At 33.0% G+C, this 26,190-nt stretch overlaps 1 protein-coding gene across 1 annotated transcript; it reads left to right on the top strand.

Moving 5' to 3' along the window:
• Positions 1 to 1,013: 1,013 nt before the first annotated feature.
• On the top strand, positions 1,014 to 1,736 carry LOC137402603 (uncharacterized). The gene has a single exon (XM_068089108.1). The coding sequence runs from the start codon at positions 1,014 to 1,016 to the stop codon at positions 1,734 to 1,736; it is 723 nt and encodes a 240-aa protein (XP_067945209.1).
• Positions 1,737 to 26,190: the final 24,454 nt, after the last annotated feature.

The following is a 26,190-nucleotide window of genomic DNA, read 5'->3' as shown; positions in this document are numbered from 1 at the left end:
TCAATACGGCTACTAGACGGTTGCTATAACTAGCGCTTTTTTCAGCTGCCAATAAATCTCTTACAAGAGTCACTTGAATAGTATAAAAATAATATTGTAATGAAACAAAGTAGAGTAAACTGTCAAATGATAATTATAGTCTGAAACACTAGTAGCTTTGTATCTAAACACTGGTACTGCCAATAAAAACTAGTAAACAAACAAGTAATTGATGACCTCGACTAATTCTATAACTGACCTATGAAAAGAGGCTGTGAGAAATAGTGTTAGATTTAATTACATAGTCTGAAAACTTAAACTACATGTAAAAGCAGAACTATACAACAGAGAGCTTTGTTTAGCATAAACAGAACAAGGTTTGACACACACTGAAAAAGTATGTTAGAGAATAATATTATGTTTGGTATATTAAATTTAGAGTAACAAATACAGATAGTATTATAGAATGTTTCTGTAAATAATAAAAATTTACCAAATTCTATATACAACACATGAATATATAGGCAATCGGTGGAATGAACACAACATGTACAACACATGACTTAATTCTTCAAACCAACACTGCGATTAAAACAAACCATCTTTGAGTATCAAGAAAGATACATGTATTACAAAATATGTCTGTACAGATTTTAATGAGACTAGATAGTAGGTACATCATATATAGCTAATTTTCATGACGTGCACTATTGCATAATATAGATTTATATAGTATTCAACAGAGTACCTCACTGATAGTCACATATAGTAATATTCAGGTAAATACAGCCAATGGAGTGCATAAAACCTCGGCAGTTATAGTTTTCGTCACTATTATCTCATGGAAAAGCCTGATATATAAAGATTATAGCTGTAGGTGACAAAGTCAAGTGGCAAGAATATGACTTCCTGAACTTAACTTTATGTATGTGTAAATTATTAGCTATGAGTCAGAAGGTTGAAAAGGGCTAAACATAAATACATATGAAAGATTGAAGTCTATAATTGTTGATCATAGATTATCTGATATTATTATGGTCTATGTTTCCGCCATCTCTCTTTCTCGCTCTCCCTTTCCCTCTCCCTTTTCCTTCTTCTTCTCCCTCTCCCTCTCTCTTTCTCCTTCTCCCTTTCCCTCTTTCTCTACCTCTCTCTGTCCTTCTCCTTTTCTCTCTCCTTTTCTCTCTCCCTCTCTCTCTCTCTCTCTCTCTCTCTCTTTTCTCTCCCTCTCCCTCTATACCTCTTACTCTCCCTCTTCCTCTCTATTTACCTCATATTCTCCCTCTACCTCCACTTCTCCCTATTCCTCTTTCTCTCCACCTATTTACCTTTCTACCCCTCTACCTCTCTACTTCCCAACCTCTCTACCTCTTTACCTTTCTACTTCCCAACCTCTCTACCTCTCTACCTCTCTACCTCCCAATCTCTCTACCTCTCTACCTCTCTACTTCCCAACCTCTCTACCTCTCTACCTCTCTACTTCCCAACCTCTCTACCTCTCTACCTCTCTACCTCCTAACCTCTCTACCGCTCCCTTTCACTCTGCCCCTCTCACTCTCCCCCTCTCCCTCTCCATCTCCTTCTCCCTCTCCCTCTCCCTTTTCTTCCTCTCCCTACCACTCTCCCTCCCTCTCCTTCTTCCTCTCTCTCTCTCTCTTTTTTCTTTTTCTCTCTCTCTCGCTCCCTATCCTTTTCCCTCCACTATCATAGTGGGGCTGATCACAGTACTAGCTACTTTTTTAGGCTCAACAGAATAAGAACGTAAAGATAACTTAGAAACTAGCAGAATAATTATGTACTCAGTTGTAAAGATTATTACACAAAGTAACAAAGCGCTGGCCTGCAAAGAATATGTTTCAATTTTCTAGATCAACTAAAGGTGAACTCAACCAAAATCTTTTTACAGTTTACCACAAAGTATCAATATTTTTCTATCGTTTGTGATTGTTTTTAATTTTTGAGCTGATCTCACCGCCAGAATATTTTGAGACAAAAAATCACTAAACTTGGTAAAAAACTCAGAAGAAAGCTTGTCTGTCTGTCTGTTCTTCTGTTATAGATTTCTGGAAACCAGCATCTTGAACACCAACCTGATTAAATGCAAGTGTTCAATCACATGCATGGGAGATAATTGCCATCAATAAACACTTTCATGGATTGTTGTTGTAAAAGCAGTGTAGTAATTTGTCTTCAAAGTTTATGAAAAGGCTGATGGCACCTGATTACAAAGTAAAAAGAATCTGTACAAGCCGTGTTAAATGATAGAGCTCAATAAACTTGACTGGTACTGATTTGATATCAGTAACTAATCAACAATAGATATGTAATAAAATTCTCAAAATACTATTTCCAATCAGCTAAAAACAAATGGCGCATGGATCCCGGATGAATTATCTTGAAACATTTTTCTCCATTACGAAGATCACTTAAAATGTCGTAATTTTGCACTGCAACAAATACAAAGTCTAATCTTACTTTTGTTATTATTTTACTCTTAGCTACTATTCTACATTCTGCTTGGAGAATAGGATTGTATACTATTTTTAGTATTGTTCAATTCGCTACATGCCCTGTACAATGTCGTTGGTTCTAGATTCAGTGAACAACTCATTATAGTTCAACCTGTTAGCATACCTACCATTATATAGAATGTCGGCACCCCAAATGTAATTTTTCTAGCTGGTCTAATCTCCACCAGGAATCTTTTTCTACTTTTGTATGAAGAGCTGAAAAGTATCCATCTTCTGGCAGAAGGTATATTTCGTCTAAACCATTTGTAAATTCCAAGTTCAGGCTAGATGTATTAGTCATATCTGCTAGCTTTCCTGCAAAAATGATTTTTATCACACAATAAATAAATCTTTTGTCTACATGTAAATGTAGAACTATGCTGAGTGTGAAGAAATCTGTTCTGACTTTGAGCAGATAGGTATCTTGTTTTACCAAGAAATATAATCAATAAAGTATTTGCTTTGCTTAAAGAAACAGATTGTATTAAGCTGTATAATGAAGTTTGGTAGCAGAGAGACATCTAACAATTAAAAGTTCAGTCTCAACTTTTTAAAAAATCCAAGGAAATGTTTGATAATTGTCTTTGAACATGAATCTAACTAATAAATTAGTTTAAAAATTGAACATCTGGTCAATTAATTATAATGATTTGTGTGCTATAATAATTTTGAGAGTCTACTGTAAATAACCCTCAGTATTTATATAAAAAGCTATAAATTTTAGAACTTAGTACATTTTTGGCTTTCTATATTCATCTCCATAAAAAATGTCTCACAGATGGTGCCGCTCAAAATTAATAAATATAAAGGTATTGACATGTTGTGTCATGAATAGAAACTGAATATTTATACAAGGAAGTGTCGAAACTATAAAGATTAAGTATAAATCTTATTTCTTATTCTTTCATGTCCATTGACGAAATGTTGCCTAAATTTGCAATAAGATTGAGTGCATCACCTGGTGAGTGCAAAATAGATTAATCATGCTGTGGATTTCTGGTACCTAACAATTGAAAGATATCAGTAGTATGTGAAAAATTTATATAACCATTGAGTATTTTTAATCCAATAGTTTTAGTAAAACAAGGCAAGTTAACATGTTTTGAAGTAGGAGAACATTCTCTGCTCTAAACATAAATGAAGATGGTACAAAACATAATGGTATTATTTGTAACTTACACATGAGTTGACATACAGTCTTTTGTAAAATAGATAACTTATATCATAATGAATTTGGACCAAAGTTTGAGTAAACAAAAGTTCTATAAATGAATTGACAATGACTAAATTAGGATTATCAATGTCTGAAAAATGTAATAGAAGCACTTTTTGGTCTCTTATGTAAGATACGCTTTGTATTCACAAATCTATTTTGATAAACAAAATTGTCTTTTGCCATTATAACATAATTCTTGGTTACTTTTGTTTGTCAATAATACCACTTTTAATAATTCCATTATTTTTTTAGAGTTATTAACTAAATTAGAATCAGCTAATGGTAGTTTCAAAGTAGCTATTATCTCATTGACTCGAAGTGCGTTACCGACTTGCTACATATTACGCGCTACAACACCATCGGTATTGCTATCGTAAAACTTGCAACTTAGCAACCACTAATATCTTATCATCTTATTTTGCCGCCCTTCAAGTTATTACACTAACAATTTGGATCAATACTAGAGCACTTGGCAGTCCCGTGAAAGATTGTAATGCGTCATCAATATATGCATAATTTATTTTTGAAGCGGCAACAAATTAATTATTTTCATAATTATGAAAATCCTAAATTTTCACCGTATTTTTTAAGGTTGTTAGTACTCAGTTGTATCGGCTGTTGTTGAAGTGAAAAAAACAATAGAAGTTTGTAGTCTCGGCCTCAAATGGTTGGGTAGAAAATTTTTACTGTAGTTGACAATTATTTCTTAGATAACAACCAGAGGTAATTTCAGCAACCAGCTCATGTGCAAGCATCAAAAGATTATCAGCCATTTTTTTTGCTTATTCAAAATTTACAAATCAATGACCTGTAGAAAAAGTTGGCAAGCCAGTATTTTTATTTCGGGTGGTCGAAAATGTTGATTACACCGAGGAAGGATGCACTAAAATATTTCATAGAGTTATTTTGTGTTTTCTCTTTTTTATGTACTTTATGTAAAACTGCAAGTAGTTCTACTCTACCAACTTTCATGTAGTTTTTTCCTACGTATGTTATAAGAAGACAATATGGCAGATAGAACTGATCTAGAAACGGGAGGCAGTATGCTATCTAAACAACCTTATCACATGCTCTTACCTCTTGCTACACTGCATGGTGTTAAAATAAACTACTGTATGTTTCAGTTGAGTTGATGCCTGCTGCTTCCGCTAGAAACCATGTATCTGATGTGATGATATAGTGACAACCAAAGGGTTCCTTATGTATAAAACCCTGGCTATGAGATGCAGCTTGGCATTCCATAGCGCAATTAATTGATGATCTTCAGATAGCTGGCCTTTTTACCAGTAGTTTGGTTTATCAAGATGGCTGTTCTCTTATGCTTTACTTCACATACTAAACTAGTCAGAACCATGCAGCAACGCATGAACATTATATAACTTACAATGTGTACTGCAATATGACATACTATGATATAATAATGCAAAATATTATCACGAAGAAAATTGTTCTGCAACAAAATATAATGAAATGTAATATAATGAAATAGCGTAAAACAATGTGCACAATATTAGAATTCATAATATATACAAATATTAGCTGTGGTTCCCGGCATTGCTCTGATATTAAAAATTAGCTTATAAACCATGAGAAGTACTAAGAGTTGCCTGCCAATTGCTATCAGCCTGGCACATTGCCAATGGAAAATTTAGTATGCTTACTAATGAGAGCTATTCACCTCAGTGAGGTCACGCGAAAACATTGTGTAGTATGCAAAGCCATTGGGTATTTGCTGCCATATAGCTACATATATCAGCTAATGATTTTGGGCACTCAACTAATTAATTGAGAGGCAACCAACTAATTTTGGGCAACCAACTAATTAATTCAACTACACATAGTTGAAGATGTTGATAACCATATTAGTTATTGATGTAATTGCAGAGTTTTTACAAAGCAGTGTACACTTCAACCTCATAAAAGTTCATCATATTTGTTATCATGAATTGAATTTGAACGATCTGACCATTAATTGGTGACATGCATTTAATCACGGTGTAATATCGATCTAGTTGCCCATTTTGGCCGCCGCAGAAGTTTGCTGCATTTTCTGAAGTGTAGAATACATCTGTGGTATCATCAGCAACCGTGACTGTGGCATTCGCTAAACGGGCATACGCTTTGAAGCCTGAAATAACAAAAGAAAGCAGAAGTTGAGCAAAATGTTAAAGTTAGTTCATTTTTGTGCTGCCTCCCAAATCACATATGGTAAATGAGTGCATATATTTTATAAAACTGTCAGGTTGCTTAAAGGTTGACTTGCAACACAATTCACATTACAGTTATTTGGTATCAAAAGATCCACTATGTTTTATTTTGCTGTGTTGTAGGTGCAAAATAAGTGTAGATGTGATTACAAGCTTTTGAAAGCTAAAAAACTAACAGATAATCGCAGCCACACAAAACTGCCTTAGTTGGGAATCTCTTTCCAAAACGACTCGAATGGGACGCAGTTGTACAATATGGCTTTTGTTTACATTTTCACATAATCTCATTCGTTGAAATATTTTCACAAACATACTTCATGCATTCAATAAACCCATGTCTATTGTTCTTACACGTTTATTTTATTGCCATTGTAATGCTGTCACTTTGAGCACTGATATCCTATAACCTACCGTAAAAATTTGTTTAAATTTTCAACCTTAGCTCAAAGGAGTACTTATCATTGTCTGATAAACATGACGAGCCTGTTGGTCACCTGTGATAATGGAAACATGCTGCAGAAATTATTTGTGAAGTATGGGTCACATGATCAGATTACGACTAGACGAATTGACCAAGCCAAAACAAAACTGTAAAGTAGCAAGCATCTATATTCGATACGGGGTCTTTGATAAAACCCGAAGTGTTGGTCATAAACCAGCGTTATGAAAAGTTTTATATTGAGCCTTTTACTGGCCTTTCAATTCACATGAGAACATAACGTGTGGAAAACAATGACCAAATGTAATGACTACGTCAGAGACATAAACTGATTCCAATCTACGGCGGCTTTTTGGTTTTTTAGCTTTTAAGTGCTTGTAATCCGATTTTCACATATTTTGCACTTACAACACAGCAAAGTAAGACATGGTGAATTTTTTGATACCAAATAACTGTAATGTGAATTTTGTTGCAAGCCAACCTCTTAAGGTTTGGTTGAATGTTTGCCAATAAGAAGCCTTAGTATGTTTAGTTTCATGAATTGTTGTTGTAAAAGTAGTGTAGTAATTGTGTTGAAAGTCTATGCAAATGCTTCCGAATATCTGATAAAGAGTTTAAAAATTATCTACATTGTCACGCCAAATGCAAGGGCTATATGCATTTCTCTGATACTTATTACTTATTAGTAAATAATCAACAATTGATATGAACTTCTAAAATGCTACTACTTACCAGCTTAGTGTAAATGGTACATTGCTAAAAGGTGAAATTATTTAAACCACAAGTTTTCTATTACAAAAACCAGCTAAAAATGTCAGTCTTGAACTTCAACCAATCTATAGCCTAATCTTTCTTCAACACTCTTTTTGCAGTCTTATTGAATACTGTGTCAGTTACTATTCTACATTATATTTGTAGAAAACTATTGTTACATTTAAAATTGTATAATATTTGTAAGATTGTTCAATGTGGCACGAGCCCTGAGTAGGGTTTTTTAAGTTTAAATTCAATTAACAGTCATTGTAGTTCAGCCTGCAAGCTTACTTCTATTAAGAATGTTGACACCCCAAATGCAGTATTTCTCCAGCAGATCTACTCGCCACCAGGGATTTGTTTCTGTTCTTGTAAAAACGAATGAAACAAACTCATCATTTTCTGGTGGGAAGTATATTCCGTCTACAGCATTCTCAGCTCCCAAGTTCTTGCTGCTTGTACTAATCATTTCTGCTGGTTTTCCTGCAAAAAATGATTTTCTCACACAAATTTTATTTGTTAAACATTTTTTTTGTGCTGGCACAATATTACCTAAATTATCTATACAATTGATGGTAGTATACAATTTGATCAGTATAAGATGAATCATCTTGCTGTGGATATACATGTATGTTACCTAAATTAAATATCTTGTGCTTAAGAATTGAAACATATCAGTAGTATATGAAAAAGTTATATAACTACTCATTATTTTGAATCCAATAATGCTTAAAAAATAAGGTAATATATCTCACAATGGGAAAAATCTGTTGTTCTAAACATAAACGAAGATGGTACAAAACACAACAGTATTATTCATAAATTCACACAAATCGTGATGCAGTCTTCGTACAATATATAACTTATGTATACATGAATTGGGACCAAATTCACATATACATAAGTTCTCCCAATGAACTGACAAAAATAAATTGAGAGTAAATTGGCAGTCAGTAAGAATATAATTGTTCAGTGGTAAAGCATGTGGATGGAGAACCTCTGAACGCATTATCCTTGAATTCAAATTCATCAGAACTCAGAGTTTTACTTTCAAGATTTTAATAGCTATAGCTAGACATACCGAAGGACAGACAGAAGACAAAAAATAATCTTAGAGAAATATATATATATATAAAATTACAATAAACAAATTGTGAGTAAAACTGTCTAAAAAGTATAATGGAAGAACCGAATGAAGGTTTAGTGTTTAGTTTAATATGAAAGATACACTTTGTATCCACGAACCTAAATAGACAAACAAAACTGTTTTCCGCTGTCACACAATAAGTAATAGTCACTTTCGTTTGCAAATCATAACTTTTCTACCAAGTGATAGCTTTTTTGAATTCTTAACTTGGTAACAATATTTTAATAGCAATCTTGAAGTAGTTATTTTTTCATCAACTCAAAGTGTGTTACCGCTTTGTTATACATTTCACATTACAGCACTAACTGTATTGCTATAGTGACATTTAATATATGGGAACCACAAATATTTTATCATCTTATTTCACATCCTCTCAAATTAATGAACTAAATTTTTTGATCCATACTAGTAGAATTGGCAGCCCCATGAAAGATTGTAATGAGTAATTGCTAGATGCATATGAAAATTAATTATGAAAATAATTATGAAAATATGACGTTGCATCATATTCCTTAGGGTTATTAGTACTGAGTTCTATCTGCTGCCATTTTTAAAGCGATCAACACAATAGAAGTTTGTACCCTCGGCTATAACTGCTACAGTAGCCTGTGCAGTCACTATTACAAATGTGAGTAAGGGAAGATAACTCAATGAGCCCAATAAAGGTATCAAAAATATTGTTGCGTATAAATCTATGACTAGACAGATGAGCTTAGTATATGAAACTTCAAAAGTCTTACTATGTTGGTGTAGTTCATGCCAAAATTGCTAGGAAATTCCAATGACATGCTTTCACAGGTGTCTGTGTAACAACTAATAGGTCAAATATTATTAGGACATCATAAAAATGTCTACTAGCTTTTAGTTATCTTTTTTCGGAATAATTCAGTACCAATTTCACCTTCCTCTGTACGTAGGCTCATTTTATGCCAATTGGCTTGACTGATGAAATAGTCAATGAGGTTATAGCATTTTCATCCTAACCAATGACATGGTTAAGTCGAGACTTTTCACTGCATACAAAAAACAATATATTTCTTTACAGGCAAAACACTTCACCACAATCAGCTTTTACATAAGCATCAAAAGAGTGTCAGCTACTTTTGGTATCGTTCGTTCAAAAATAACAAGTTATTTGGTTGCTAATGAAATTGACAAGCAAATATTTACATTTTGCTTCATCACTGACTTTTATCAGATCGAAAAAAGAACGCGTTAAAATTATCCATAGTATTATTTTGTGATTTTGGCACTTGTTTGTACTTAATATGAAATAGATAATACTTTTAGTCTATTAAGTTTCATATTGTTTCTTCCAATGAACATAATAATAGTAATAATAATATAGCAAATATGGCACATGAAACTAATTCAGGAAAAGGAAAGGTGGCATGCTATTTAAACAACCACATGGTCTTACCTCTTGCCACACTGTTGTCAAGATAAATCACATATGCTTCAGTTGAGTCAATGCCTGCTGCTTCTGCTAAAAATCCTCTCTCTGATGCACTGATAAAGTGACAACCCAACGAATCTTTGTGTACAAAACCCTGGCAATGCGATGCGGCTTGACATTCAGTAGCGCATTCAATTGATCGTCCAATAGCTGGTATCTCTTCCATTGGTGTGTCTTTCAAGATGGCTGTTTTTCTGTATCTTACTTCACATGCTGAACTAATCAAGGTGATGCAGCAACACATGAACACTAAATAACCTACAATACATACTGTAATATGACAGACTAAAAATATAATAAGGTAATATAACATTGTAGATGATAACATTCTTTAATATAATATAATGAAATGTGTTGCTATGCAACAGCCCAAATCGTTTTTGATCGTTTTCCATTGGTGTGTTTTTCAAAATGGCTGTTTTTTTGTATCTTGCTTCACACGCTGAACTAATCAGGGTGATGCAGCAACACATGAACACGAAATACCCTACAAACGATGCTTTAATATGACATACAGAGAGTTTAATACATGTAAAGCAATATAATATCACACATGATAATATTCTGCAATATATTATAATGCAATGCTTTATAATGCAACTCTATAAAACATGTGTACATTTATACGTTTTATTATATACAAATATACTTAAACTAGTCTTGAACACAAATCTGTCATTAATAGAGATTATGTGGTGTGAATGGTGAATAGGTCTTCCTAGCTTATCTCACAATATAAGACATGGTTAAGTGCACAATAAACTAATGTATATTACAATACAATACAATACAATATATATAATAAAACAATATATAAAATAAAAATTTTTTTTATAATAAGATAAAATATGTTTATGAAATGATCTAATATCAAGGAATTTCAAGCTAAAGAGGTGCCATGCACCAATCTTTCTTTGTTTTTTAGAGTTGGCTTTTCATGATTTGCTTGTTCTAGTGCCTTCGAACACCGACACATTTTTAAACCATTAATGATGCAATGTTTTAAGATGATGTGTTCATTCTCTAAGGTTTAGTTAGTAAATTGGTTTTTCAGAGGTGTTAGTGCAGTAGCATTGCACTGGCAAACTATTGTTAATGTACTGAATGACTCATTTGTACACATTGTGTGGTCTGTGCATTCAGGTAGAATAAACTGTCATGTATTTTGGTATATATACTATTAAGTTCTTGGCTTTCTTTCCAAACATGGGTATATAAAACTATTGACTTCATACCCTCAAAGTGAAACAGACTTGAAATAAAAAGTACACAGATTCATTACTATATCGTTTTAGTTTATCTAAGAAACAATACAATATTCAATTAGTACCTAAATGTTTATTTTGTAGCATTTTGAAATAATTATTAGCAACAAACAATTATACATATGCAAAACAGTAGTTAAGATCCTATCACAATTACTAAAACTATGAATTCGTTGCTACAATCCACATTTACGAACAAATAACTAAACTTTTGAAAATTCTGTTGAAAAGTGAGTCTACACTTGCTGATGTGATATTGGCACACTGAGGCAAGTTGCTTACACCGATTTAGTTGAATTTCATATGCCAAGTGTGGATGTTATAAAGAGTGAATAATTTACAATCTTTGAATTATAAACTCATCCCATCAAAGGCAAACGTTCATCAGTGACATCCTTGTAAAAAGTGCTTCATGTAAAACTAACAGCATGCAGTTTTGGATTAATTTTTATCTTTTGCCTTGAATCATAAATGCTCTTGACAAATATTTCTGGTTCTCATTGTATACGGGATTTACAATAATTAGGCTGCTAATTTTAATTAAAGTTTAATTGAAAATTGTTTTAAATCATGTTTGTCTTTCCAAAAATATTCCAATTTGCCATTTTATATCATTATAAAATATGTTCTGGAAGTATGTATATAAAGTTTCACTTTTTTTCCATGTTATTTCATGCATTTTCTTTAAAAAGGTAGACACCTTTAAACTATTACCACCATTAAAAACAAACATTGTCAATTCTATAAATGTGCAAAATAAACATCTTCAACTTACCATATCATTTGACACTACAATAATGTTAATATGTTGTAAGCTGTTGAGTTGAATGGCAAAGACAAAAACATTAGAAGTTGTTAGGCGGGTAACCAATAAATATGCGGGCTTTTTTTGCACTAGCCCAGATAGAAAGGTTATATAGAATGAATGGCAAATCACAAAAGCAAGTTTAAAGGGAGAGCTAAAAAGCTATACGCTAAAAATGTTGAAATCACCTTGTAAAACAGCTGTTGTAGATTGAAGCAGCATTTTCCATGCATAAACTTAAAGTGATATATCATTTAAAATAGTCAGTCTCTATACTTGTTCAACTGATTCAACTCGGCTGCGATCTCCAACTGATTAAATAGAAAGCAATTATTCCTACACTGAAGGTTGTTTGCGTTGCTAGGATTTTATTAATGAATTGCATTCAACGGGACATACAGTCGTACATCAACAAACGAGCCTAATGCGTTCTGGGACTGAGCTCGCATGTCAAAGAGCTTGTATCTAAATGCAACATTTCTTATATAATGAGACAAAATCAAATTAATATGTTCCAGTATTATAAAACATTCCTAAAAACATGGTATTATGTTCAAAAACATATTTTGACTTATTAGTTATTACCTACATCACAAACCAAAACAGTTATTTTTTTAGTGTTTTGATCGGCAATAAAATATAACATCATTTCTTACATTTTATTGCAATATGCAGTTTTTTGAGTTTCTGGAGCATTTTGTTGTATGAAGTTTTTACCTTCAAAACAAACAAACTGGCTAACAGATGTGTGAGAGAGACTTGAGAGCAAGGTGTTTGGTACATAGACCAGGGCTAGGCAAAATGCGGCTTAAGAGCCGCATGCTGCACTCTGCAAATTTTGTTGCGGCTCTATCAACTCCGTGAAAATTCAATTTTTTTGACGTATATAAAAATATCCTTATAATATACTGTACAAAACTACATGCATTGTGAGATATTAGACTTATTTAAATGTGCACTATTACTGCATTATATATAGCCTACACATGCATCATGAGCCATAGTTCATGGCATCATGCATGTGTAGCTTTAGCTCCTCTACGAGTGTCAAAGAATCCAGCTAAAGCAATGCTTCCCTTTTCTCATACTGAGATCGTAAATAATGGATGGTTTTAGGCTATGGAACTACTTTTTCTAGATAAGCGTGATGTTATTGGTAAAGTCAAGGCAATACTACTTTCTAAGAAAATGGCTACTGGTAAAACTAAAAGCATTTATAATCATCTCAGCATGACTGCGCTAAACCATATAGACCAGGCAGATTACCTTCCAATCGCTATTGATGAATCTACTGATATAATGGGTTTAGTTCATTTAACAGTTTCGGTAAGGTATGTAGGCTACTGTGTGTACACTAACAACTGGTAATATCATTTTACCATGCAACCTTAAACTGAAATCATACAAATGCATTTGAAAAGACAGTAAAGAGAGAACATAACTCCAAGTAGAAAAAATGCACCTATTCTGTGATATTTGTTTCCAAAATACTAACCCACACATTTATACTACATGCTTTTTTATAAAGCATCAGCATGTTTCTTTATAAAGCATAGTATAATTTCTTAGTCCTATACCCTGTGCTTCATATTATTTGATGGGAAAGAAAGGAGGGGCTTCTTAATTTGGTTAAATTAGAAAGAGAAACCAATAGCCAGGCTATCTATGATGCCCTCATTAAAGGACTTACTAATATGAGGATAACTCTTCACAAATGCATATCTGTAATAACAGATGGCGCTCCAACCATGGTTGGAAGAGAGCAAGGTGTCATAGCTAGATTGAAGAAGGATATGCCATAAATGCTAGCATTCCAATGCATCATCCACCAAACTGTTTTATGCCGAAAACTAAATGATCACTTTCACCAACTAATGTGTAAGGCTATGAAGATGATCAATTTCCTCAGAAGTCAATCAGCTTTTAGACACAAAAACTTAAGAAATTTTTTAAAGAAAGCGATGCCACTAGTGAAGATTTGCTAACATAAAATGACATTAGATGGCTAAGTAAGGGAAATGTTCTGTCAAGGTTGTGGAGTATTCGTTAGGAGCTAACCTCATTTTTAAATACATGCGCCAGCCTGATTGCAAGAAAGTTTCAAGAGATGATAAGCCCTTCTAAAAATATGAGTGACCTCGCCTTCCTTCTTGACATCTTTGGCCAATTGTATGATCTGAACCTAAAACTTCAAGGGAAGAACAACACTATCATTGATACAATACCAGCTGTTTAAGCCTTCTCCCATAAGTTGGAATGGTTTTTAGTGGATGTGAAAAGTGATATGCTTCACTTTCCTACTCTAAAAGCATTTTAGATGAGGATGAACAAATGGCCTCTTGTACAGCTGATTACACTCACTTTATAGAAAAGCTTCAATAAAAGTTTAACAATCAATTTAGTCAGTTTCACTCTTTGAAACACATCATAAAACTCATAAAAGCGCTTCAGAAGGCAAAGCCTAATAGAGAGTGGGTTAATCAGTTGCCATTGACGAGTGTTAATGCCTCATCTCTGCAACTGGAGTTGTGTAACCTCAAAGGTACAGATATACATGAAATTGAGAAGGGCTTCTATTTGAAAGCTTCAACAAAGGCTGAATATCCACAGCTTGCTCAACTAGGAGAATGGTAGTACACCGTGTTTGCTGCTACACACACACACATATATATATATATATATATATATATATATGTGAATCAGTAATTTTATACATGAACAAGATCAACAGCAAGTTGAGATCCACTTTGACTCAAGATCTTAGGAGCTTACTTTGGGTCAGCTCCTAAGAATAGCATGCTGCAGTAGAGAGCCAGATTACCAAGAGATAATGAGCAGCTATAAACAATTGTTTAAATCTCACTAAACTTTAATTTATACAAAGCTCTTTAGGCTCACTTCAAAATTATTCAATGTTATTGTAAAAGTATTCCAATAAATAAATTTAATCACAATATAGCTACCAAGCTTGTATTATCAGTATGAAATGTTATACTGTAATACATGTACATAGGCTATGCGGCTCCCAAAAACCTTGCAACTTTGATATTTGGCACTTTGAGAAAAAACTTTACCCACTCCTGCACTAGATCATTATGATGATATGTACGTGTAACATAACACAAATTGTAAAGTCAACATAATTGAATTTAGCTTACTGGGCACACACTCGAAGCTAATTTTTGATCAGTTTCTAAATTTAAATTTAATTTTACCATTCTACTAATTTTTATCATTTCTTTCTAACTTGGCGACTGTTGCCTCACTTTTACTATAACCTTAAGCTAATTTAATAATAAAATATTCACCCTGTTTCTACAAAATAAACAAAGTGATGCTGTGCCCAAAGTGACTTCTCTCATACTTGGCAATTCAATGGCCATCAAAAATCGCCTCGAATGCTCCTGTCTCAAAGGTTTTTTGTATCTCACAGCATTGACTTTCTGTAAGTGTTGCAAAGTATATATATATATATATAGATATATATAATATATCTATATATATATATATAATTCTATATATATATATATATATATATATATATATATATATATTTATATATATATATAAATTGTTTCCTCACCCCGGATATCCCGTATGGGTGGTAAATTCTGCTCTAACTCGGGTCTCCTACCAGAGACCTGGGAGTTTGAGCACTCGCCTCAAGATCTTAGCTGTTCCCAATAGCGCACTTTTCTGCAACTCACCTGAGTTGATTGCTGTTGGTATTTGGACAAGCCACATTTTATGCGCCGGTGTTATTGCGCCCAGTGCCCCAATGACTACTGGGATTACAGTTGTTCTTACATTCCAGCATTTTTCAATTTCTTCTCCAAGAGGGAGATATTTCTCTACCTTTTCTTTTTCTTTGCTGGCTATATTGTAGTCATTTGGTACTGCTATATCTATTATAGTAGCCCTCTTGTTCTCCTTGTCTACCACCACTATATCTGGTTGGTTTGCTAGGACATGCTTGTCAGTTTGGATGTAGAAGTCCCAGAGGATCTTAGCCCGGTCATTTTCATTGACCTTACCAGGAGCTTCCCACCAGTGTTGTGGTTTATTAAGGCCATACTCATCACATAGACTTCTATACACAACACCTGCGACATGATTATGCCGCTCAGTGTATGCGTTCCCTGCTAGCTGCTTGCATCCACTGATGATGTGTTGGATGGTCTCAGGTGCGTCTTTGCACAGTCTGCATCTAGGATCGTCTCTAGTGTGATAGATTTTCGTTTGGAGTTGCCTTGTTGGGAGCACTTGCTCCTGGGTTGCCATGATTAGCGACTCTGTATTAATATGTAATTATACGTATTTATCTGTAATTATATGTATTATTATATATATACATGTATATATATTTATAGATGTATTTATTTATCAATATATATTTATATATCTATATGTATGTATATATGTTGAGAATATATACATGGATATATATGTATATATTCTCCCTCTCTTTCTTTTTTCCTTCTTCATCTCCGTCTCCCTCTTCTTCTCCCTCTCTGTTTCTCTCCCTCTTTTATTCTTCTTCTCTTTTCTTCTTCTTTTCCTTTTCCTTCTCCTTTTCTTTTTTCCTTTCCCTCTTCTTCTCCTTTTTTTGTCCTTTTCCATCTCCACTGACCTCTCCCTCCTCTTTTCCTTTAATTCTCCCTCTTTCTCTCCCCATCTGCCTCCTCCATCTCTCTTTCCTTATTCTTCTCCCTTTTCTTCTTCACTTTCTTCTCCTCCCTATCTCTTCCTTTCTCCTATTCTCTCTATCTCTCTCTATCTCTCTCTCTCTATCTCTCTCCCTTTCTCTCTATCTCTCTCTCCCTCTCCCTCTCGCTCTCGCTCTCCCTCTTCTTCTCCATCTTTTTCTCTCTCTCCCTCTACCTCTATTTCTCTCTCTTCTTCCTCTCTACCTCTCTAACTCTCTACCTCTCTACCTCTCTACCTTTCTACCTTTCTAACTCTCTAACTCTCTAACACTCTACTTCTCTACCTCTCTACCTGTCTACATGTTTACCTGCCTACCTGTTTACTTGTCTACCTGTCTACTGGCCTACTTCTCTAACTCTCTCTAACTCTTTACCTCTCTACCTCTCTACCTCTCTACCTCTCTACCTCTCTACCTCTCTACCTCTCTACCTCTCTACCTCTCTACCTCTCTACCTCTCTACCTCTCTACCTCTCTACCTCTCTACCTCTCTACCTCTCTACCTCTCTACCTCTCTACCTCTCTCCCTCTTTCTCTCTCTTTCTCCCTCTCTCTCTTCCTCTTCCTTTACCTCTTCCTCCCCCACCATCTCTTCCTCTCTCTCATTCCTTTTCTCTTTCTCTTTTTATCTCTCTGCTTTTCCTTTTCTCTCGACTTTTATAGTGGAGCTTATCACAGTATTAGCTAGATTTTTAGGCTCACAAGAATAAAATTTTAAAGTTAACTTAGAAACTAGCAGTGTAATTACATACTCAGCTGTAGATATTATTACACAAAGTAGCGAAATAATGGCCTGCAAAGAATATGTTTCACTTTGCTAGGTTGACTAGAGGTGAACTCAACCAATTTTTTTTTTACATTTTATCACAAAATATCAAAATTTTTATATCGTTTATGATTGTTTTCAATTTTTGAGCTGATCTCACCACCAGAATATTTTGAAATAAAAATTCAAAAAACTTGGTAAAAAACTCAGAAGAAAGCTTGTCTGTCTGTCTGTTCTAAATTTCTAGAAACCAGCATCTTGAACACCAACCTGATTAAAATGCATAAGTGTTCAATCACATGCATGGGAGACAATTGCCATAAATAAACACTTTCATAGATTGTTGTTGTAAAAGCAGTGTAGTAGTTTATCTTCAAAGTTTATGAAAATGTTGATGGCATCTGATTACAAAGTAAAAATATTCTGCACAATGCTGTGTTAAATGCTAAAGCTCAATAAACTTGACTGATACTGATTCCACGTGAGCAACTAATGAACATTTGATATGTAATTTATTTCCCAAAATACTAATTAAAATCAGCTGAAAACAATTGGTGCATGGATACCAGGTGAATTATCTTGAAACATTTCTTCCTCATCAAGAAAATCATTCAGAATGTCATAATTGTGCGCTGCAACAAATACAAAGCCTAATATTTCTTCAACGTGATTTTACAATCATGTTTGATACTGTGTCAGCTACTATTTTACATTCTGTTTGTAGAATAGGATTGTATACTATTTGTAGAATTGTTCAATCAAATACGAGCCCTGTGCAGGGTCATTAGTTCTAGATTCAGTAAAAAACTCATTGTAGTTCAACGTGCAAGCATACCTACCTCTATTTAGAATGTTGGCACCCCAAATTCAATGTCTACATTACAACCCAAATGCAGGTCTACTTTCCACCAGGAATCTGTTTCTACTTTTGCATGAAGAACTGAAAAGTAACAATCATCTTCTGGGTAAATGTATATTTTGTCTACACCATTCGTAAATTCCAAGTTCAGGCTAAATGTATCAATGATATCTGCTGGTTTTCCTGCAAAAATAATTTATATCACAAAATCAATAAAATTTTGTTTCTGTGTGTACCTAGAACTATGCTGAATGTGAAGAAAACTGTGCTGACTTTGAGCGGATAGGTATCTAGGTTTACCAGGTAATATAATCAATTAAGTTTTTGTTTTGTTTAAAGAAACCAATTACATGTATGTTAAACTGTATAATGAAGTTTGATAGCAGAGAGATATCTAAAAATTAAAAATTCAGCATCAACCTTTAAAAATTCCATGAAAACGTTTGATAATTGTCTTTGAACATGAATCTAACTGATAAATTAGTTTGAAAATTGGACATCTGGTCAGTTATTCATATTGCTTTATGTGGTATAATGATTTTGAGAGTCTAAATAACCCTCGGTATTCATATAGAAAAGCTATAAATTTTAAAAATAAGTACAGTTTTGGCTTTACATATTCATCTTCATAAAAAATGTCTCACAAATGGTGCCGCTTAAAATCAATAAATATAAAGGTATTGACGTTTTCTGTCATGAATAGAAACCAAATATTTATACAAGAATGTGTTGAAACTATAAATATTAGGTATAAATCTTATTTCTTATACCTTCATATCCATTGGCAAAATATTACCTAAATTAGCAATAAGATTGAGTGCATCAAATGGTGAGTTCAAAATAGATTATTCATGCAGTGGATTTGTCGTACCTAACAATTGAAATATATCAGTAGCATGAGAAAAAGTTATATAACCATTGAGTATATTGAATCTAATAGTTTTAGTAAAACAAGGTAAGTTAACATATCTTGAAGTAGGAAAACAGTCACTGCTCTAAACATGTAGATGAAGATGGTACAAACCACAATGGTATTATTAGTAACTTACACATGAGTAGACATAGTCTTTTTTTAAATAGATAACTTATATTATAATGAATTTAGACAAAAGTTTGAGCAAACACAAGTTCTATAAATGAATTGACAATGACTAAAGTAGCAGTAACACTGTCTGAAAATTATAATGGAGGCACTCTTTGGTCTCTTATAGAAGATACGATATGTATCGACAAATCTATTTTGATAAGCAACACCATTTTTTGCCATTATAAAATAATTCTTAGTTCCTTTTGGTTGGTCAATAATAACACTTCTAACAATCCCATAGTTTTTTAGGATTGTTAACTAAATTAAAATCGTTTAATGGCAATTTCAAAGTAGTTGTTATTTTCATCAACTCGAAGTGTGTTACCGACTTGCTGCGTATTACGCACTACAACACCATCGGTATTGCTATTGTAACATTTGCAACTTAGCAACCACAAATATGTTATCATCTTAATTTTCAGCCGTTCAAGTTATTAAAATAACAATTTGGATCAATACTAAAGAACTTGGCAGCCCTGCGAGAGATTGTAGTGCGTCATCAATATATGCATAATTTATTTGTGAAGCGGCAACAAATAAATTATTCCTATAATCATGAAAATACGTTGTTGGTGAAGGTTGTTAGTACTGAGTTCTATAAGCCACCGTTAGAAGTTAGAATACAATAAAAGTTTGTAGCCTCGGCCTCATATGGTTGAGTTGAAAATTCTTACTGTTGTTGAAAACTATTTTTTAGATTATACCCAAAAGTGTTTTCACCCACCAGCTCATATGCAAACATTAAAGTAGTATCAGCCACCTTTGGTATTGTTTATTCAAATATTACAAATCAGTGATTTGAAGAAAAAGTCGGCAAGCCGGTATTTTTATTTCTAGTGGTCAAAAACATTGATTACACTGAGGAAGAATGCGTTAAAATATTACGATGTGCTGTTTTGTGTTTTTGCCTTTTTGTACTTTATATGAAATTGCCAGAAGCTAAAATCTATTAGCCTTCATGTAGTTTCTTCGTATGTGTGTTATAAGAAGAAAAATATGGCATATGGAACTGATCTAAAAAAATGGGAGGTAGTATGCTATCTAACCAACCTCATCACATGCTCTTATCTCTTGCTACACTGGTGTCAATGAAAATTACATATGCTTCAGTTGAGTCGATGCCCGCGGCTTCTGCTAGAAATCTTATTTCTGATGTGCTGATGAACTGACAATCAAAGGGTTCCTTGTGTACAAAACTTTGGCAATGAGATGCAGCTTGGCATTCTGTAGCACAATTACTTGATGGTCGTCAGAGGGCTGATGTTTTACCAGAGGTCTGTTTTTCAAGTTGGCTGTTCTTTGATGCTTTACTTCACATGCTAAACTAATCAGAGACATGCAGCAACACATGAACACTAAACAACTTACATGTATACTGCAATATGACATATTATTATATTATAATGCAAAATAATATCATGAAGGAAAACATTCTGCAATAAAAAATAATGCAATGTATTATAATGCAGTACCGTAAAACAATGTGGACCATATTAGAATTCATAATATATACAAATACTACCTGTGCTTCCCGGCATTGCCCAGGTATTAAAACTTGGCTTATAAACAATGAGAAGTAGTGAGAATTGCTGGCCACTTGCTATTAGTCTAAAACATTGCCAATGAAAAGTTACTTGTTAGTGCAGTTGCGTTTTATTGACCAATTAATGTGGATGGCCTGCTTGACTTATTTGTACTTATCATATCATTGTTTATTTAGGTTTTATAAACCGTCACGCACCTACGGTAAAATTTAAATGAAGTTCTTGGCTGCCCCACCAAATGCGGGTATATAAAACTATTGATTCTAAACCGTCTATTTTGGACAAATTTGAAAATAAAAAGTGCATAGCCTCATAACTATTTTTTGCTAAGTCAGCTAAGGAACTTTGAAGTATTCGATTACCACCTAAAAGGGTATTTTAGGTGGTAATCGAATACATTAGGAAACATTTACGGGATTAAAAAACATTACCTGTAAAACATTGATGCGCGAGTTTTATTGAGCTGAGATCAAAAAGTTCATTTTCTTGAGCCCAAACTAAGGTTATGTAAAATGCATGGCAAATCATAATATCAAGTTTAAAGAGAGAGCTAAAGAGCTGTAAGTTGAAAAAAATAAAATCACTTTTCACAACAGCCATTGTAGGTTGAAGCAGCATTCCCAACCCATACCTTTAAATTATATAGTATTTGAAATAATCAGTTTCTATATGTATTTTATTAAACCAACTTGGCTGTAATCTCGAACTTATTGAATAGAAGGCAGTTACTCCTACATTGAAGGTTGATTGTGTTGCTAGGATATTATTGATGAATCGGATTCAAAAGGGTATACAGCTGTACCTCGACATACAGCACAATCTTAACGTGTTTTGACACTGATCTCGTATGTCAATGCGTTTGTATCTTAATGCAAGATATCCTATATAAGACAATTAAATACAAATTAATATGCCTCTACACTATGAAGAAACTAATTGAAAACATGATATTATGATGTAATGTGTATCATTTAATTGTTATTACTTAATACCTACTCTCACAATGCAAAACAGTTACTTATTAAGTGTTCATGATCTGCAATAGAATGCAACATTTTATGGCAGTATTGAGTTTTTTTGAGTTTATAGATTATTTCATTGTATTGCGATTTGTACTTTCGAAAGAGATGTAGTGGCTAACGGTGGTATGAAAGAAACTTGACTCATTTGGTACAGTAGGCTTTTGTGATGCTACGTAATATAACACAAATTTTAAATTTAACTAAAATAAATTTAGGTTGCAAAGCGCAAATTAGAGCTAAGTCTTACTATTTTACTAAACTTAATTTTGATTTTGCCATGACCTACTTTTTACCTGGCGGTTAGTAAAGCTTTTAGCCAACCTTGGTGAATTATTTCCACAACAGAATTCATCAATACACTCGTTGATGGAAAATGTCTTTAATGCTTGTGAAGACACATGTTAGGTTTTCTAATCCTGGATACTGTGACTAATTTAAATAAGAAATATAAGTTCTTAGATTGTTGATTTAGTCAGACTATGTTTGGCCTTATTGGTTTTACTTGGTCAGATAAGTGTGTGGATAACACATTGAGCCCTGGTAGTCTGCTCTTTTAACTTTTATCTCAAATGAACCTGTTGTGGTAAAGTCATGAAACAGTGAGCTTCTAAACTGAGGTATTGTAGTGTATTTATATGGACAGTGAAAGTGTTAAGATTTCAAATTAAGTTTGGAATAGGTCTTTAAACAAAAAAGAAATAGTGGATAGATATCTGGCAGTCGGATCTTATAACTACTTTTCATTTAGAGAAAGTTTTTTAACGTCACAGAACATTGATCTTATTCTACTACAATTTGTTCTGCTTAGGTGGTTGATTAGTGAAGATGGTGGAGGGTCTGTCTGTCTATTAAGCCAAGTGTCACATGTTGTACTCCCACACTAAGCAATATTTTATGAAGCACTAAAATTACTGCTTCATTCTTTCTTCAGTCTAGTGGTATTAAGCAAAATTACAAAGTGATTAGAGTACTACTATGTTTGCCACTTTCAAAAATGGTTGTAGATCATTGTTAGTAAACAGTATGGGAAAAATTGTCCAATGGAGTGGTAAGGTGACCTAGTGGTGTAATGAAGTGTGCTTGCCTTTTGAATCGGGCCCTTAGGTTTGATTCCCATGCAATGCAATCTTTTTCCGAAAGCTTCTAGCATTGCTTTTTACAAGCAGACAGACACCGATTTTATTATCATATAAATTTTATTTTATTTATTATTTAAATTTATTTTATCGTAGAAACCAAAATATTGTAGTTTGTTTTAATTTCTGACAGATATTAGTATTAAAATAATTAGTTGAAATAGTCATAGTTAACTATTAACAATAAAAAGTACTGAGTGTATATTTCAGTACTTGAAGATATGGAGAAAAAAGTGACAGTTTTATAACTTAGCGGCCTTCAACAAAGAAAAAATAAAAATAGGTTTAAGTTTTTCATGAGCTGATATCTTGATTTGCTTTTACAAGATCAACATTAGTAATTAACTAAACTGTGATGACTTTTAAGGTTTTCAAAAAAAGTTTATAATCAGGGTGAAAGCTCAAACAAAAATAAAGGTTTTATACCACCAATTTCTCTATTATCATTGTGAAAAACAAGACAGTTTTAATAATTTATATTTTAGGTCTGCCGGTTTGTAAAATTGTTTTTTTACAGCTGTTGTATTTGCATGGACTGAAATAACATCAAAACATCTTATGGATTTTTATGGTAAAAAATTTAAAAGACACTTGGAACTGACCATCTAAACCATAATATAAATATTATTATATAAACATTGATGGTTGTTGCTCTCTCACTCTTACACTTGTTTATAACTAATGTTAAATTAAATCAATTTTAGGTATTATGTGTGTCAATGGGGATGAGTAAGGGTTGTCTACTCTATATCTTCAAAAGTACATATGCAGTATTATCTCTACATAACGCATGTTTTATCTATTACAAGTACAATACATGCTAAATGGAGTTGTGTGCACTCCGTCATATAGCATTAATTTGATTAAAAACGTCTTTGTTATTGCTGACAGCCCTTGTAAAATTATTGGGGATAATTTGCTTTTGCGTCAAGCATAAATCAGCTAAGAAGTGCACACAGAAGTAAACATTGTTCAGGTAACTTCACAACAACAGGTGGTAAACCTCAAAATTACGACTCAGCAACTAGATAAACTATAATAAATTATCATAAAACATTTAATACTTATTTTAAAATGAATGCTCACAGTATTTAGGTCAAAGTAAAGATAAGGCATTAATGCCTACAAGTAAATATGTTGTTTATTGACCTTATGGGCTAACTTTTCCTGTTTAATTTTAATAAAACAATTGAGCAGACAATTCCTAAATATTTCCAGAGGGCTAAATTACTAACAGGACATATTTAGCTTGTAGTAATTTGAGCTGAACTGATATATTATTTTCAACTCTGTCAGTGGGGCAGTATCACTGTCATGTATTCAATTTTTTCTAATAGCTCCTTCTGCATGTTTCTTTTTAATAATTCTTAGACTGACAATGATCTCTTCTCTGTCTCTCTAGAATTTTAGTTTATGCTTTATTGGATAAAGAAAACCATCCGACTGAGAGAAGAGATCTAATTAATTAAATGAATTCGGATGAAATTTTACCACCTTCCGTGTTATTGATAAAAATTATGATCAATATGCTGTATACACTAAAAGTAGGCACATTTGATTGGGACAGACCTGCTCTAATTGTTCACCAGCAACAAACGTGTATGTACATCTTAGAGACAGCCTTAGATACATTGGGGATAGGGTGATAGTTCTTTTGTAAGCCCACTTCAATTAGTTATAAAAGGATCCTAGAAAAAATATGTTTTCAGAGCTGACACAACTAATTCACAACTCCTACGTAGTTTATTCAAGAACAGCACATGTTCTGTTTCTTGTGTTTTAATACACTATATCATGTACATGTAACATTAACTTTACTATACAACTATGTTGACTTTGTTACACTCTTTTTATGTTGTTAATGTGTTTTGTTATTGATGTTTTTTGTGTGAATTTTTAGTATGACTTTACTTTTTAGTGACTATACAATATATATAGTTCCGCTACACTGACTGTCAGTAACCAAACATAAATCTTTAGACCTCAACTACAGTATCGTGGACTACTTTTTTCAGTCAGTAATTTGTTCTTGGAGTTGTGTTACCTACTTAAGTAATATCGTAATGATTTTGATTTGAACTTGGCAATGCCTACCCAGTTCAAGTTATGGTTGTTATAATAATGAGCTTGTTAATATATAAAATGAGCTAAATTAGATTTTGAGATAGTTATATAACTTTACTTTAATTTGAAAAATACATTTATGTATTATTAAGTTTTTTGACCTAGTAAAATACTATCCCGTTGTAAACCATTCACTAAAAACTATTTATAAAAATAAGGTTATGACAAAAAATGTGACATCAAAAATTTATATTTCATGACATGTAGAGAAAATTTTTTTTTCATGATTTTGCAAAGTTTGAAATTTATATTTCGAACTTTTCAAAATCTAAAAAAATTAAAACTTTAATCAAAGTGAAAATATTTGCAAAAAAATGTGAATTAATACAAAAATATTGTAAGATATGTCAAATAATACAACAGTGGTCAATTGAGAATAACTAAACTCACTCTGCAATAAATAAGGTATCTTTTTATACATGTGAGAAGCAAATTTAACTTTACAGTGTTTTTCAGAAATCGTAATCGGCAAGTTGAGGAGGTGTCACGACAGCCATGTTAGAATCTGAATTAGAGCTGCAAGCTATGCTATGGTTAGATCAACTTTTTCTTGTGTTGTATTGCTTTACTTGTTCGTAATGTATCCTTCCAGAAATATACAGAAGCTCACGAAATAACTGTGAGCTATAAACAGCAAATACCAACTGTTGTTTTACATTTTATACCTTCTATAAGCTGTAGTAACCTGGTCTGTCTGTCACGTTACCTGCGGTGACTAGCTGTTTGCTTTTTTACTACTAATGAAAATCCACACTGATATTGTTACTATTAATGTTTTATTTTTCTAATTTTGTCGAAAGATCATTCAAACTTGACTCCCAGGCAGATATCTAAATAAATATTATTTACTTAGCCACCTGTTTACAAATAAAGTTATTTATCAAATATTTTGTAAAATTGTGTGAATTCAGTTACTGTAGCAGTAAATCTTTATGGCCCATTAAATTGCCCATTGTGATGCTTCCTTTTAAAGTTACTGCATGCTGCCTTACAAAGACCCGCTGTAGTTTTATTGCATCACAAACCTGTATTCAGGTTTATCAAATATATCGTTATATCACCATGACATTACCTGATATCACAGTTCAATCTTTGTTCCAATTAATCCTTTGTAATCAGTACGTCCAGAGTCATTTTTACAACCTTTATCACTAAGCACACTGAACTCAC

The sequence above is a fragment of the Watersipora subatra genome, chromosome 8 (assembly GCF_963576615.1).
Source record: "Watersipora subatra chromosome 8, tzWatSuba1.1, whole genome shotgun sequence".
In the NCBI taxonomy this organism is placed as follows: domain Eukaryota; kingdom Metazoa; phylum Bryozoa; class Gymnolaemata; order Cheilostomatida; family Watersiporidae; genus Watersipora; species Watersipora subatra.
The sequence above is the reverse complement of the archived record's forward strand: the minus strand, read 5'-3'. Positions and strand labels throughout refer to the sequence as shown.

Excerpts from the sequence above, each read along its gene's own strand:
- LOC137402603 (XM_068089108.1), top strand. The coding sequence starts at position 1,014 with ATGGTCTATGTTTCCGCCATCTCTCTTTCTCGCTCTCCCTTTCCCTCT.